The 16,059-nt window shown below is 35.1% G+C and overlaps 1 protein-coding gene across 3 annotated transcripts in view; it reads left to right on the top strand.

Moving 5' to 3' along the window:
* Positions 1-13,191, top strand: part of strip2 (striatin interacting protein 2) — a 39,337-nt gene extending 26,146 nt beyond the window's left edge. The window contains exons 11-22 of one of the 3 annotated variants that reach the window (XM_058773370.1): positions 873-1,105; positions 2,169-2,234; positions 2,370-2,433; positions 2,770-2,841; positions 2,927-3,001; positions 4,062-4,159; positions 4,279-4,405; positions 7,056-7,156; positions 7,240-7,306; positions 7,461-7,565; positions 8,014-8,218; positions 10,251-13,191. In XM_058773370.1, coding sequence (XP_058629353.1) covers positions 873-1,105; positions 2,169-2,234; positions 2,370-2,433; positions 2,770-2,841; positions 2,927-3,001; positions 4,062-4,159; positions 4,279-4,405; positions 7,056-7,156; positions 7,240-7,306; positions 7,461-7,565; positions 8,014-8,218; positions 10,251-10,501 — 1,464 coding nt within the window. In that variant the 3' untranslated portion in view covers positions 10,502-13,191. The remainder of the gene's footprint in view (positions 1-872; positions 1,106-2,168; positions 2,235-2,369; positions 2,434-2,769; positions 2,842-2,926; positions 3,002-4,061; positions 4,160-4,278; positions 4,406-7,055; positions 7,157-7,239; positions 7,307-7,460; positions 7,566-8,013; positions 8,219-10,250) is intronic. The other 2 variants (XM_058773372.1, XM_058773371.1) reach the window with 2 other exon arrangements.
* The last annotated feature ends 2,868 nt before the right edge of the window (positions 13,192-16,059 follow it).

Genomic DNA, 16,059 nt, shown 5'->3' with positions numbered 1-16,059 from the left:
CCTCAGTACCGCCCACAGACACACTCATACATTGACTGCACTGGAACCAACGGTGACGCTCCACTAATGCACCTCATGCCTGATGCTTGCTCTGAATCTTGCCATTCATGCGTTTGCACAACACTAGAGATGTGAAGAACTTGTTTTTTGTGCCTTTGTTGAACTGAATCTGCACAGGAATGTTAAAAAAGGAGCTGCAGTGTTGTATCTGGAATGTGTGAGTCCCCAAAATTGGATTGAAAGTTTTTTTTAGTTTTTTTTTGTGATGCTTATCATTTGCAGGTTTATGGGACGGTAAGTTTCAGCAATGGATGGGGAACGTAATCTGAAGGCTAAAATACCAGAAGAACCTGGGGAAAAAACCCTGATATGAGTCTCATGCAGGAGTTTTCTATTTGGTCAGTTCAGAAAAAATTTAAAGAAAAAAAACATAGTTTCATCATTAAAGAATGAAACCATACCTCTTTCACACCATATAAATCATATATTTTAAAATCTTAAAGGGATAATCCAGCAAAAAATTTACATTTTGTCTTCATTTACTCAAGTTGTACCAAACCTGAATTTCTTTCTTTCACAAAAGAAGATATTTTGAAGAATGTTGGTAACCAAACAGTAGCCATTGACTTGAAGTCAATGGCTACTAACTGCTCTAAACATATAGGTTTAGAACAGCACGAGAGTGAGTAAATAATGACAGAATGTTCATTTTTGGTTGAACTATCACTTTTAATTATCAAGCCAAGTCAAGTCGAGCTTTATTGACATTATGGATTATGAATTTGGGCTTTCTTAATGAGACTCAATATCAGGGTCCAGAGTAATATATACATTTGCAACTTGATCTTAAACTCTTTTTAACCCTCTTGCAGCCACTGGTCAAACAGGACAGCCTGGACACTTACAACGAACGGGACCCTTTCAAAAACGATGATGCACGGGATGAGGAAGATGACCCAGAGGACGTGGACAGTGGCATTGAGGGAGAGGTCGACCCTCTCGACAGAGACGTTATTATCCAACCACCGCCGCCGCCACCACCACTGCGGCCGCCAACCGAGAGAGTGTTGTTTCCCAAGGGACTGCCATGGGCTCCCAAAGTCAGGTAGCAGACAAGGTCTTCATCAAATGTAATGGCCATAAACTGTGCTATTTTGACTTATTTGCAAAACAACAGAGCAATTTTTTGTGAATAAGGTTCAGGGAGACAAAAGTTTGGGGTTGGCAAGTCCCTTATGCTCATCAAAGCTGCATTTATTTGATTAAAAATACAGTAAAAACAAGAATATTGTGAAATATTATTCCAATTTCAAATAGCTGTTTTCTATTTTAATACATTTGAAAATGTAATTTATTCCTGTGATGCAAAGCCAAATTTTCAGCATTAGTACGCCAGTCTTCAGTGTAACTTGATCCTTCAGAAATCATTCTAATATGCTGATTTGAAATTTGTGGTATTAACCAATGTTGCAAACAGTTGTTCTGCTTAATATTTTTGCGAAAACCACGATTCATCTATTTTCAGGATTTTTTGATGAAGAGAAAGTTTAAAAAATATACATTTTTGAAACCTTACAAATGTCTTTGTCACATTTGATCCACTTAATGCATCCTTGCTGAATACAAGTATTAATTTCTTTAAAAAATATCATACTGATCCCAAAATTGTAGTGTATCTGTAGTGACCCGTCTAACTGCTACTACAGCTCCTGTGCTGGAAACAGGCTGGTTTTAGGACTGCAGTACCTCTGACATAAATAATGCATATTTGAGGACAGAGACTAATGAACAGGGAGAAACACAGAGGAAGAAAAAGAAGGAAAAGAGATGAATTTGAAACAGCAAAAGTGGTGACAGTCACATTTGATCAAATCCTCTTGATTATTCAAAGAGCCACGCAGTACAGTATTTAGCTCTGTGGCTTCTTTACCTGTGAATTGTAACGCTGTGCTGAGCTGCACTGCTGCATGCAGATGGGAACGAGAGCGTGAGGGAGGGGGTGCTGCAGCGCTTTAAAGAGGTTAGTGCAAAGATGACAAAGGGACACATTTACACTGCTCTTTTTGATAAGTTTAAGCAGCTGTCTGTTGGTAGCAGTCCTGTCCTAAACCGAGAAAATTCCAAACCAACTCCTCATGCAGTCAATTGCTTTCTTCTTTCTCCCACAGAGAGAAAGACATCGAGCACTTTCTGGAGACCAGCAGAAATAAATTTATCGGCTTCACCTTGGGAAAGTGAGTGTCTGATCAATTCTCCCAGGTTCTGAATGATGAACAATAGTAAAGGTCACCTTCATTATCATTAAATCAGTATCCTCTGCTGTTTCTGGTTCACACAGTATTTTCTTTCCTTCTAATGTTGTTTTACAGTGACACTGACACTTTGGTTGGGTTACCCAGGCCCATACATGAGAGCGTAAAGACTTTGAAACAGGTAAGCATGAAAACATTTTTGTTTTCTAATATTCTAGTGTTCTTCTACACACCTGGAAGAGTAAAAAATATATATATTTGAACATCATATGCATGAATAATAAATGCTAAAGCATTCTCTCCTGCTTCAAATGTTTTGCCCTTTTATTGATACTCAGTAAGTTGATTATTGTATATATATCTGTTGGATTTACCAGCTGTTGTGCCACAGATATGCATTGATGTGAATTCAGTGGTCTAATGCATGCTCTATTGGGGCTCTTTCAGCCACTTACAGTTAGATATCCGCCCTCGGTCACCATGGCAATTCTCTCTCTCTCACCCCTTCCCTCTCAAGCACAAGTATGTCTCCGTAGCGGAGGTCCAGATCAAGAGAGAGGAGGAGCTGCAGCAGTGTCCCATGACTATGGTAAGTGACTCAACTTTGCTGTTCTTTTGCATTTATTATTGGTTCATTAAGCTGTCGGCCAGAATCTCCTCTTTTGATTGGCTAGGGGGAAGAGGAGGTGGAAGAAACACCTGCAGAGATTCTATATTTGGGAATGTTGCCTAGTCTCTCTCAATATGTAGTAAGTGTCTCCTACACTTCTTCTTTTTACACATCCAGATACTTGTGAATACAGCTCATGCTTTTCAGAAGAATATTTGCATTTTTGATCAGTTTCTTTCTGATAATATTTCAGAGCAAACACTATAGGCATGTTTGGTGTTTCATAATGTGTTGTTTCAGATTAGTGCAAAGAGAACATGCAAAATGCAATTTTGTTGTATATTGCACTTTAAATGTTTGCATTTGTAGATTTTAATTACATTACATATTTTTAAAGGTCGATTTCTCAAATATTTATTCCCCATAACATGGTGAAAATATGTATTTTTCTAGCTGCTGACCAGGGTTATTATAATTAACTAAAATTTAAAACCATTAAAAAAAAATTCATTACTTGAATAAAATGAGCATTAACTGAAATTAATTAAATTATTAATTCAATTTAAATTTAAAAATATATGTCAAAACATTTTCTTTATATTTAGTATACAAAGCAACATTCTAAAACTGAAATGAAAATGAATAAAAACAATGTATTTCAAATAATACTACTAAAAATGCCACAAGCACACAACAAATTAAAATGAAAAAGGTATAAAAATGAAAACTGATTCAAAATATTAATAAAAACTTATAAAATCAAATGGTGTCTCAATGATACTAAAATAACACTGCTGTTGACAGTATTTTCTGCTTTATGTATTGATAAAAAGATATATTCAAATCTTTGACTTTAATGTGTCGGCAAAATGAAACAAGAATTTTGAACCTGGCTTTATCCAATATTCAGATTTTTGTTCTGGACATCTATGCAAATTAGGCAGTGCCTCGTTTGCATATTTAAACATAACATTTTAGCAAACTTGTAATACAAAAAAAGTTAATGTAATCAATCAAATTAATTTGGGAAATATATCTTAGTTTTTTTTAATTTATTTTTATTTTATTTACTTACCATAATGATCTTTGGTGTTTTGCCTTAATTCTAAATGCTAATACTTAAAGGTGTAGTGGTTAATGCAGGCAACTCCTCTGACAAACCTGGTAGGAATTCTGCTCTAATGTTAGTCTCTTTGTAGATTGCTCTATTGAAGCTCCTTCTGGCTGCAGCTCCAACCTCCAAAGCAAAGACAGACTCCATCAACATCCTAGCCGACGTTCTGCCGGAGGAGATGCCGTGAGTCTACTCACAAATACAGCAGAGACCCTGCGTTTGATTTGTGCATGGCACATGAAAAGATCAGTGCTTTGTTTTAGACGCACAGCAAACATTTCCCGTGTTTGTGTTGGAAACAGAATCACCGTCCTCCAGAGCATGAAGCTGGGCATTGATGTGAACAGACACAAGGAGATTATCGTCAAAGCGATTTCAGCTCTCTTGTTACTGCTGCTCAAACACTTCAAACTCAACCATATATATCAGGTCAGACTCTCTTTATTTGCCATTCCTCTCTCTGTTCGTGTCTCTCTGATGTCTTTGGCCAAACTGACCCTGCGCTCTGCTGATAGGCTCGCTGTCAAAGCACCATTCATCACAAGACAACGAAAGAGAGAGAGCCAGGGAGAGACAACAATGAGACAAGCACTTAAAGGGGTCCTATTATGCTCTTTTACAAAGTCTTGATTTTGTTTTGGGGGTGTACAAACATGCTCTCATGCTTGGCGGTTCGAAAATCGCATCATTTTTCACATAATTTTAATTTTTTTGGCTAAATCAAGTTTTAGATAGGATGTCAACAACAGCTTAAAAATAACTGCATTTACTATGTACAGATAACGGTAATATGTATTATGTTTATTGTTCTTTAATTCTAACATTATAACATGAATTGCAGTGAAACTTTTATACAGTTGAATTTATTTATACCATAGTCCCACAGACTTTTATGGCCGCATATTATGCAAATGAATTCTCTGCCAGCAGGAAGCGCTGTTGGAGTAGAGAGCGAGGTTTCCCCGGTAACGCTGTACACAAAGCAGAGCTTCGCTCACAAACATTACATGCAAGATGAAATGAAAATGACATCACTGTATTTCTGATGGAAACCAACTGTCTTCAGAAAATTTGGGATCTAAAAACACCTGCACCGGGTTTCGATTTTGAAACGTGCAGTGCTCAACCAAGCGTTCTCCCGCCAACCATTCGAATTTCCGTCGGTGGGATTTATTTTAATGATATTCTAATGGGCTGCTTTGTGATATCACAAACACCTGAAAACAACTTTGTAGTCCAAACGAGCCGTTCGTTGTAGTTCTTGAAAAGGATTTTTAAAAATGAAGTATCTCCCTTTGGAGTGGACTTTGGGATTTGTAACTTTGTAGATTGTTTTATGCCCAAACATACACACTACACACTGACTAAATTTCAAAAGGTGAAAAAGCATAATAGGACCCCTTTAAAAAAAAGGATACTCTAAATGCATCAAAAAGAAAGAAAAATCTGTCATATTTCAAATTAAAGAGGGGATTCAGAGACTTTCTTCTACAGCTGGACTCATGCACTGAGCCAGAAGTCTCTACTTCAGTAGTGCTTACATTCACCAAATAGTTTTATTTCTTATTTATATTCTGAAGATTTATGTGTATATATATATATATATATATATATATATATATATATATATATATATATATATATATATATATATATATATATATATATATATATATATATATATATATATATATATATATATATATATATATATATATATATATATATATTATGGGTCAAAGACAAAAAGGGGTTCAAGCATCAACATAATGGTTTAATGCAGCTTACATTTTTTCCTTACATTAGAATGTGTCCTGTTTAATGTGATTTTTCTGAGAAAGAAAAAAAGACTATCATACATTTTAATTATTATTATTATTATTATTATTTTTTTTTTTTACAGATGACACCCAGTAAAATGTCACAATAGAATAACAAAAAATCTTGTCAGGCATATTTTAGAACAATAATCATTAGATGACATTAAAAAAAAACTATTTAAGGATCACACTGAAGCCCCCAAATACTAATTAATTGTAATTTTAAATCTTTACCCATCTTTTTCACTATCCATCAAACCGCTAGGTTTAATGGAGTGCTAAAAATGAGATCCATTTTTTTAAAAACCTTTTGACAAACCTTGCTTTATCCAATGTTCAGAATTATGCATTGGAAATGTACTGCATATTTAATCAGGTAATGGCTTGTTTGCATTTAAACATAACATTTTAGCAAACTTGACGCCTTGTTGTCTCATGCTGACAAAAATCTGAGGATTTCTCTCCTCCTACATCAAATTATTTAAAAATATTAGCAGAGGACGAGAACAAAATGTTCTAAAGCGTGATGTGCTTCATCTTGTCAGCACATTTCAGACTAATCCTGTATGATGAGCATGACAAATTATGAAAAATGAACGTGGGTGTTTTTAAGTGGCGCCTCCTATCGGCGGAAATAAATAGCACTGGAGTGGGAACAGTTTTATAACACATTTATTTTCATTTTACCCTTTCTCACACTTGACTTAAAGGTTCACTGAATTCACTGAATTCATACAGCGCTGAATAATCAGCTACTGAAGGCAGTCGCACATATCTTTTCCCTCTCGCTCTGTTTCAGTTACTCAATCACTCACTCGCTCAGATTTTAACAAGAAGAATGAGCGTCAGCATTGCTGATCTGCTCACATATCCCACCGAGCTGATATACAGTTAATTTTGGGTAACAAGAGAGGCTCTGGGTTTCTCTTTGACAGAGTTTGCTCATTAACGTCTAAAGCCATGATAAACGGAGAGGAACTGGAAACAAATCACTTTTCAGTATGCATCTCAGTCTCAGCTGAGAGAAACGATGAATGTCTTGCAAATGAAAGCCTAATGAAAGCTTCAGCTCATCAGAGATAGATGGAAGTTGGCAGTTAATTATAGATATTATGGGCCAAACTGACTTCCTGTCTATGTAACACCACTGAATTTAAAGGGCAGTTCCTCTTTATATTAAAATGTGGTGTTAATCAAATGCTGGAGATTTTTATGAATTAATTTATTTATGAACATGATGTCTTTTGTGTTTCTGACAGTTTGAATATGTGGCTCAGCACCTGGTGTTTGCCAATTGCATCCCGCTCATCCTCAAATTCTTCAACCAGAACATCATGTCTTACATCAGTGCCAAAAACAGGTAGACATTTGGGTATATGTTCATTCAAACCAACTTCTGCGTCAGTAAGTTTTTTTTAAACATATTGTGTTTTCTGATGGCAGCATTTGTGCCCTGGATTTCCCTCATTGTGTGGTTCATGAAATGCCTGAACTCACAGCTGAAAGCCTGGTAATTATGCAAAACACTACAGTTTTGTCTGTTTTTTTACTCCAGACTTTATTTTATAGGTAATTTAGGTGTCTGAAAAGAAAGAACCTATCATTTTTGTTGGTTGTCAAAATGCTGAATGTGTGTGTGTGTGTGTGTGTGTGTGTGTAAACAGGAAGCTGGTGACAGTAATCAGTTCTGCTGGCGTAATCTCTTCTCCTGCATCAACCTACTGAGGATCCTTAACAAAATTACCAAGTGGAAACACTCAAGAACTATGGTGAAGAATGTTTAATTAAAAGAAAATGTTTATTTTGTGAATACCAGTATTATGCCATCTCGTTTATACTTAGGCCTTATTCAAGGGAAGTATGATTGAATTTCTGTGTAAATGGTTTATATCCTATAATTACTCCATAGTTTTTTTTTGTTTTGTTTTTAAATCATGGCTGCTATTTTTGCTGTGTTTTTCTATATAACCTTACCTGTTTCTCTGTTTCAAAATACATATCAATGTTGATATGTGTATATATAGCTAATGATATCAATCAGTGACATCTCTAATTGTGTAATGCAATCTGTTCATGTGGAGAATCAATATAAAAAAAAAAAATTGTTTATACGTTTGTTCATAAATCACTGATTTTTCTATTCTTTGAGTCGATTCATGTATGAATGGTTTTACATGCAATTTTCATTGGTTTGTGTTGGGTCTCTTTCCTTTCCAGATGCTTGTGGTGTTCAAGTCTGCTCCTATCCTCAAGAGGGCGCTCAAGGTTAAACAAGCCATGATGCAGCTCTACGTCCTCAAACTTCTCAAGATACAGACCAAGTATCTGGGCCGCCAATGGAGAAAGAGTAACATGAAAACCATGTCTGCCATCTACCAGAAAGTCAGACATCGGCTCAATGACGACTGGGCATATGGGAATGGTAAATATTAGGGTTATTTTTAGTCAGGGTTGGGGGCAGGGCCTGTGAGAAAGACAGCTAATCAGTCAAAATTAGAATTGTTTTTATTCTAATGTTTTAAAATTTTGAATAATTTCCTTGGTGAAACGTGGCTCATAAGCTGCATCCCAACTCACAGGCTGCGTCTTTTGAAGGTGCTGTATGTGTTTTTTTTTTGTTTTGTTTTTTACTGTACTAAAGCATAAAAGTACCATAATATTTTTGCAGATATTTAGGAAACATGCTAAGTTATCATACTTTTTTCTCAGAAAAACAACACTACAGCCATTTATTCTATATATGTGACCCTGGACCGCAAAACCAGTCTTAAGTCGCTGGGGTATATTTGTAGCAATAGCCAACAATACATTGTATGAGTCAAAATTATTGATTTTTCTTTTATGCCAAAAATCATTAGTATATTAAGTAAAGATCATGTTCCATGAAGATATTTTGTAAATTTCTTACCGTAAAGGTATCACAACTTAATTTTGATTAGTAATATGCATTGCTAATAACTTCATTTGGACAACTTTAAAGGTGATTTTCTCAATATTTAGAATTTTTTGCACCCTCAGATTCCAGATTTTCGAATAGTTGTATCTCAGCCAAATATTGTCCGATCCTAACAAATCATACGTCAATGGAAAGCTTATTTAGTCAGCTTTCAGATGATGTATAAATCTCAGTTTTGAAAAATTGACACTTAAGACTGGTTTTGTTGTCCAGGGTCACATATGTGTTCTAAATATGTGTTCCATGTCAGAATCTGTCTGTGTGATTCCACCCACTGCCAATTTCCCCAATAATTTTGTAACACCCTGGGTTGCCAGTTGGTAAAACACAACATATTCAAGCCATGGAAGCCAGCAAATGAACTGATTAGCAGATTCTACCTAGCCTCAGAAACCATCTAAAAATCTATACGACCAGGTGGAATATTAAAACGCTGATAAATCAACTTATCGACTTGCAATGTAAGAAACCTTGCACACAGTCCGATGCAAATTAAAAAATTAGCAAAACAGTAGCCTACTAAATGGAGTCTTCAAGCATTGAAGATGATGGAGAAAAAAAAAAGAAAAAGAAAGGAAATATTGGGTCCATTCAATCCCAAAATATAAAATAAGGAGCAGCGGGATTATTACGGGCGATTCAAAGTTTACTTCAGGATGTTAGGGGCTCAGCTTGATGCTTTGCTAGCGATACTAGAGCCACATATTAAAAAGAAGACCACCAATTTCTGTGAACTCCGTGTGCAAGGATCTATATACAGTGCTTTGTGCTGCGAGATGAAGTGGATGAACTTGACAATCGCTATTCTGGATTTTGGCGTTCGCTTGTACAGTGGCTCTTAACTGTCAAAACACCTCTCAAAATGCTTGCCACGGATGTGAAAAACGAAAATTTAAGGTCATTGCACACTGACTCCGAAATTTTTGTATGCGTTTTTTTTTTTCTTTTTCATATTCGTCATTCTTTCCTATCAAAATGCTTGCTACGGTTGCGAAAATGCAGAAAATCGAACCTGATCCGAATTTTTATGAATTTATTACAAAAGTTTCGGAGGCAGTGTGTAAACATGTGAGGTCGTATTAGTTTTTTAATGTGCGAAAATTTCAGACTCCGTGTTGCCTTCCTTTCTAAATTGCACTTGTTCCTGTTCCGTGTCCTCAATCTGGCAACCCTCATGAATGTCGAATCTGAGGAGGAGGGGGCAAGAGAAACAACGCTCTCAAATATTTTGAATTTGTACTGCTGTACCCATTTCAACCACTAGCTGTCAATATTACATACTGCACCTTTACAGACTGCATTTAAAGACCAAATGCATCACAGCGGTGTGACAAAGGCTTTTTGGAGGCTCTTACAAATGCAACAAATGGATCCTTTGCAGCCCAGACTAACCATTTAACAATGTGAAGGATGCAGCCCCTGAATTGTGACACAGCTATTGTAGTTATTCTATTGTGTAATACTGTACATGCTCCAATTTTTCATTCTCTTCTGCCAGATATCGACGCTCGGCCGTGGGATTTCCAGGCGGAGGAGTGTGCACTACGCGAGAGCATCGAGAAATTCAACACGCGCCGTTATGATAAGAATCAGAACAGTGATTTTGCACCAGTAGACAACTGCCTCCAAAGCGTTTTAGGCCAGCGTGTCGACCTGCCCGAAGACTTCCATTACAGCTACGAGATGTGGCTTGAAAGAGAGGTTTTCTCTCAACCTATTCAGTGGGAAGGTCTGCTGGAAGCCCAGTGACCCTGCTGTGATTATTATGGGACTTTTGTTTCTTATTAAACTGACACAATTACTGTGGGATCACATATATATATGTATATATATATATATATATATATATATATATATATATATATATATATATATATATATATATATATGTGTATGTGTATATATATATATATATGTGTATGTGAATATGGAATGGTGATCTTCCTTATTCTGTAAAAGAATTTGATGCTTTGGGTAAAAACACAAATATATCTGTGTATGGATTGAAAGAATGATATCTTCTCCAATAACTGAAGCACACTTTATGTATAATAACTGCACAATACAGTACTCTAACATGTATACTATTCTGAAATGATCGAGATTTATTTATATGGTCACTCACTGTGTCTATCTGTGGAAATGTTTAATATTTATGTAAATATGAACACTTTGTGAGGTTGTGAGGTACCACCTGAGGCAGGGTCTCTTTCAAAAAGTGGTTGCGTGAAGTTGATTCATTTCTTTCTTTCTTTTTTTCCCTGTAGCATCATGTGTTAAACAGGAGGGTGTCTATGTTCTCGAGAAAGCAGTGAGTCACCACTTTTTGTCCCCACGTAGCACTGCACATCACACAAAAGACCCCTGAGCAGCACAATACACACATTCAAAGTGTCCTTGGTGACTGTACCGTCACCCACACTAAGCATGTCTCTCACTAAATGGTGCTGGTTTTTAACACTTCATTTTATCTCCTTGTTAATTGCGTCATTCTCTTCTGAGATTCAAGGTCTTGTGAAGCACTGTATGAAATGCTCTCTCCATCAAAACAGTGTCACAGGCAGCACCTCACTGTTTATTCTTGCTTGTTTTACAGGGTTTATCTTGCAATATCATTTCTTATTTTTTTATATTCTCATTGTTTTGTACTAAACTAAGGTGCTGTGTAAATGAAACTACCTAAGATGATCCATGCCAAATACAGTACCATCACATTTTTTATATGTACACTGATTTGTTGTACTTGTACAGACTGCACTGTAAGTGAATGTGGAAAATTAATGTAAGAGTCTTTAATAAATTATAAAGAGAGTTAAATAACCATAATCTTGTGTAACATATCTGTCTGCAGTTTTAGTTTTTGTCATATTACCTCCTACACTAGATGATCCACAAAGAGAAATTACTAAATTGTGAAGATTCAGTTTATCACAAGAGGTCGTTAACTTGACTGATTGTGACTGATTTATTTAATGTAAATCTCTTAAATGGTCAGGATATGTTTTTCAATTTTATGCCATCACATTATTTTCTTATGGATAAAGTCAAAACTGACCATCGAGTCAGAAAAAGATGATTCATCTTGAATACCACATAAAGCGATATTTTATATATATATACATGGATGATTCTATAATTGGAGATACATTTGGCATTTCATAAAGTTAAGAACATTTTTTTTTTTATTGAAAACATATTCAATTTTAATAATTCAGTGCTTGCCAAACACAAGTTACTTCATTTTTTTTACTTTTAATAAAAAAACAGATGTCTTTATGGTATTGTTTGTCAACTCTGTTACGGACAAATTAGACAATGTGTAGAAATAACAAATCATAAAAGGAAAAATTCTTCTTGTATCATTAGACAAACAGTCCTTACATTCCAACATTTGGAACTGAGATAATATTTCACCTATGCATACCTTAAAAATAAAAAAAATACCTATGTCTTCACAGAATTGTCCACTTGGAACAAATATTTTTCATCTGAAAATGTATTATTTACAATAATACAATATTACAATAATAATGTAAAAAAAGAGAAATGTTGTTGAAATATTATAAGGGTGCATCATATTTCAATGTTTATGAGATTTTAAACAGAAATTGTATTGTTGTTGTTGTTGTTTTGTTGTAAAAATAGTATTGTAAAGTAACAGAATTATCCGGTGGACTGTCAGTTCTGTTACACTATTGTCAGCATTGTTACTCTACCTTGGTAACAGAGTTTGACGGTAACAGGATTGACAATTTTATTTTATTTTTGCCAAAAACTCCACTTGCTAGCATAAATGCTAAGAGCACATGGCACTAATGAAATCATAATTAAAATACTTAAATAACCCAATGTGTGATCAGTAATAAAAAAAAATTTTCTTTTGATATTGTGGTAACAGTGTTGACTTTCTTCAAAATAAGGGTGAATCCCATTTCTCTGTCTTACCCCTTCCCCTTAGTTTTGCGCGTTCATGTGAGAGTAAGGGCTATCCCAATTCTCGTTTTGATCGAGGGGTAGGGCTAAGGGGAAGTGGTAGATACCCCTTAAAACCAAGCATTTTCGCGAGCTTACTTGAAACCAAGGGGTACCCAGAACACACTGCGCAACCGGCAACAATGGCGGCCAGATCATCAAGTATTAAAGTATTTTCGGCTTAAATAATTTATTTTAAAATTACGAAAGTCTTGTTTTGTGCTCTAGACAGTCCTGTACATATATATTTGCAACCATGTTCTTAATTGAAACGTTTAAAAAAAAATCGCTAGTTTGCTACACTAACGTTACATTGCTGATTTGCACAACAGTCCCGCAGACTAGCCTTGAATGGACTCCATGCATGTCTACAGTTTTAACAAGTTTGTAAAACGATCCACACTTGTTGGCTCTGGTGACGTAGCAGCCAGCTAGCAACGGTGTATGATGACGTAACCGTAACCAAGTGGTGTCTCATTTCACTCTTGGTATAAGAACTTAAATATTAATATATTAATAATAATTAATACACAGACTTTTCAGTGCTTCAGATCTTATCAGTGAGGGAAAGGGACATAATTTCCTGTATCTTACATAGTTGTGGGAGATAATTCCACCAATTTAAAGGCAAAATAGGTGCAGTAACAGAGTTGACGTAAGATTTGTGGACGCACATTTTTATAAGAAAAAAGTTAATATATATAATCTGCAGTTTTCCATCTGCTCCACAAGCTGGTTTCACCTTCAGTCTGACTTCCTCGGCTGATAGACAGCAAGACTGTCACAACAACAACAACATGTGTCTATCCTGCAGATTATTTAGTTTCAGCTGTTAATGTCACTCTAACAGCAGAACAATGATCCATCGTACCACAAAGATTGTGTTGAATTCATTGTTGTTCTTTTACATTAGCATTTATTATCATCAGTTGCAGCTGTGTAATTTACAAAAATCACCACAGGAGGGAAAACCCAGGGGCATGTTCAAGCTCAAACCAGTGCGCAACGTTTTGCTACGGTTTCTGGATTGAACGACATGTTTCCTGGAAACGGTGTGCAAGGTGTTTGAGATACGTTTTCTCTTGTTCGGTCGGTGTGTCAAAAATGTCAGCCCAATCAGCAGCAACATGTATATAAACCACACGGTGTTAAAGAGACAGCTCGCACAATGGGTCCAAGTGAAGTCGTTTACAAATGTGACCCTGGACCACAAAACCAGTCACGAGTGTCTGAAATCTGAATAAATAAGCTTTCCATTGATGTGTGGTTTGTTAGGATCGGACAATATTTGGCCGAGATACGATTATTTGAAAATCTGGAATCTGAGGGTGCAAAAAATCTAAATATTGAGAAAATTGCTTTTAAAGTTGTCCAAATGAAGTTCTTAGCAATGCATATTACTAATCTAAAATTAAGTTTTGATATATTTAAAGAAGGAAATTTACAAAATATCTTCTTGGAACATGATCTTTACTCAATGTCCTAATGATTTTTGGCATAAAAGAAAAATCAATAATTTTGACCCATACAATGTATTTTTGGCTATTGCTACAAATGTACCCCAGCGACTTAAGACTGGTTTTGTGGTCCAGGGTCACAAATGTGTCCGCTGCAGCTCGGTATAGGCTACACAATAATTGAAGATATTAGAAGACATGTTTGTCCTAAGAGTTTTATAGTAACAATATAGCATATCAACATGATGATGTAGTTGTTTATATTTTTAGCTTCACTTCAAGGCAAGTTTATTTATATAGCCAACCAAATTGATACACAATGGTAATTAAGTGCTTTACATAAAAATGAGAAAGAAAATACAAAGTATTAAAAAAGTCAGAACTAGAAATAAAATAATTTAAATTAGAATTGATTACCAGGAGATTTAAAAAAAAAGAAAGAAAGAAGATTCTTCAAAAAGAACACAAAGAATGGCCTTCTCAGCTGCCATAGTTGCAACTCTTGCGTGTTCAACCTATGTGTTCAACGCACCACCGTTTCCGTTTAAATATCGTTTTGCTACGTTTTGTCTGGACTGAACGCAGCCCAGGTCAACTTTATTATAATCGATTGCAATTCACAAAAATCACCACAAGAGGTTCTCCAAGGACATTGTGTTTATATCAGATTTAATAAGCAACAGTGGAGATTTTTATGCTTATGTTGATTTCATGAATAAATATGGGATAAATGCATCAAAATATGCATATACTATTCTTACAAATTCCATTCCTCCTAAGTTGTTATTTTTAATGAAGTCTTATAAAATATATTGTAGTTTTAGTTTAATAGCTACTGCTAATATTGCTTCATCTTTTAAAGCTTATGGAAAGTGGTTGGCACTTTATCAAAATGTTAACTTTCAGAAGGTTTGGACAGTGCCAAACAAATTTTTGTTTAAAAATAAAATAAAAGTTCATTTTAAAATCATTATTACCCATGCAACAAATATTTAAGTAAATTCATACAGAATCTTTCTCCACTCTGCTCTTTCTGCCAAGATGAGGAAAAATCTCTCTCACATTTATTCTATTTCTGTCCTTATACTAAACAATTCTGGCTTCAAATTTCAGCATCTTTACTTCTTGTATTCTTTCGTCTATGTAACATTTCTGCAGTTAAGGTTCTCTTTCATTCTGTTGTTCCTGACAATAGGGAGCTAGAGGATGCCCTGGACTTTATTTGTAATGTATGATGGGAAAATTCCACATTCACAAAGCACGATGCCTTAACTTTAAACCTAATTGTAAAATATTCCCTTCTGATTTACTTTTACTTTACTCATCACTTCAAAGAATCTCCTCTAAAAAAAAGCAAAACATCCAATCTTATTAAAAAAATTTATAAATAAGCTGTAACTTTTATGATTGTAAAATGATTGTATAACTGTATGACTATTACTTATTTAATTACCTTTGAATGTTTACTGTATCCCCCATGTGTTCTTGTTCTAATGTTTATCTGTTTCTTTCTGATATTGTTAATTAAAAAAAAAAAAAAACAAGATCCTTGATGAGATGGTCCTCACTGCAGAACACAAGATGTGTTATAATATACGTTGTAATATGTTCAGATTCATCATCAGTTCTAGTACGTTTGAGATCTTTACATTCAAAAAGTTGACAAGATATACTATATGAGACCCTCAACTCAGTTACAAGAATAACAAATCAGGGAGGCCAAGTAAAATTTTTATGGGTTCCAGGTTCCAGCACATAGAAGTGGAGTGGAACGAAAAAGTAGATAAAGGTGGCAAAGAGGGCATCGATGAAGAGAAACGTAGAAATGCAAATAAGAATCAATAAAGCAGAAGAGAAAAGCATAATCAAAAAATAAAA

Source organism: Onychostoma macrolepis, chromosome 04 (assembly GCF_012432095.1).
Source record: "Onychostoma macrolepis isolate SWU-2019 chromosome 04, ASM1243209v1, whole genome shotgun sequence".
Classification (NCBI taxonomy): domain Eukaryota; kingdom Metazoa; phylum Chordata; class Actinopteri; order Cypriniformes; family Cyprinidae; genus Onychostoma; species Onychostoma macrolepis.
The sequence above is the reverse complement of the archived record's forward strand: the minus strand, read 5'-3'. Positions and strand labels throughout refer to the sequence as shown.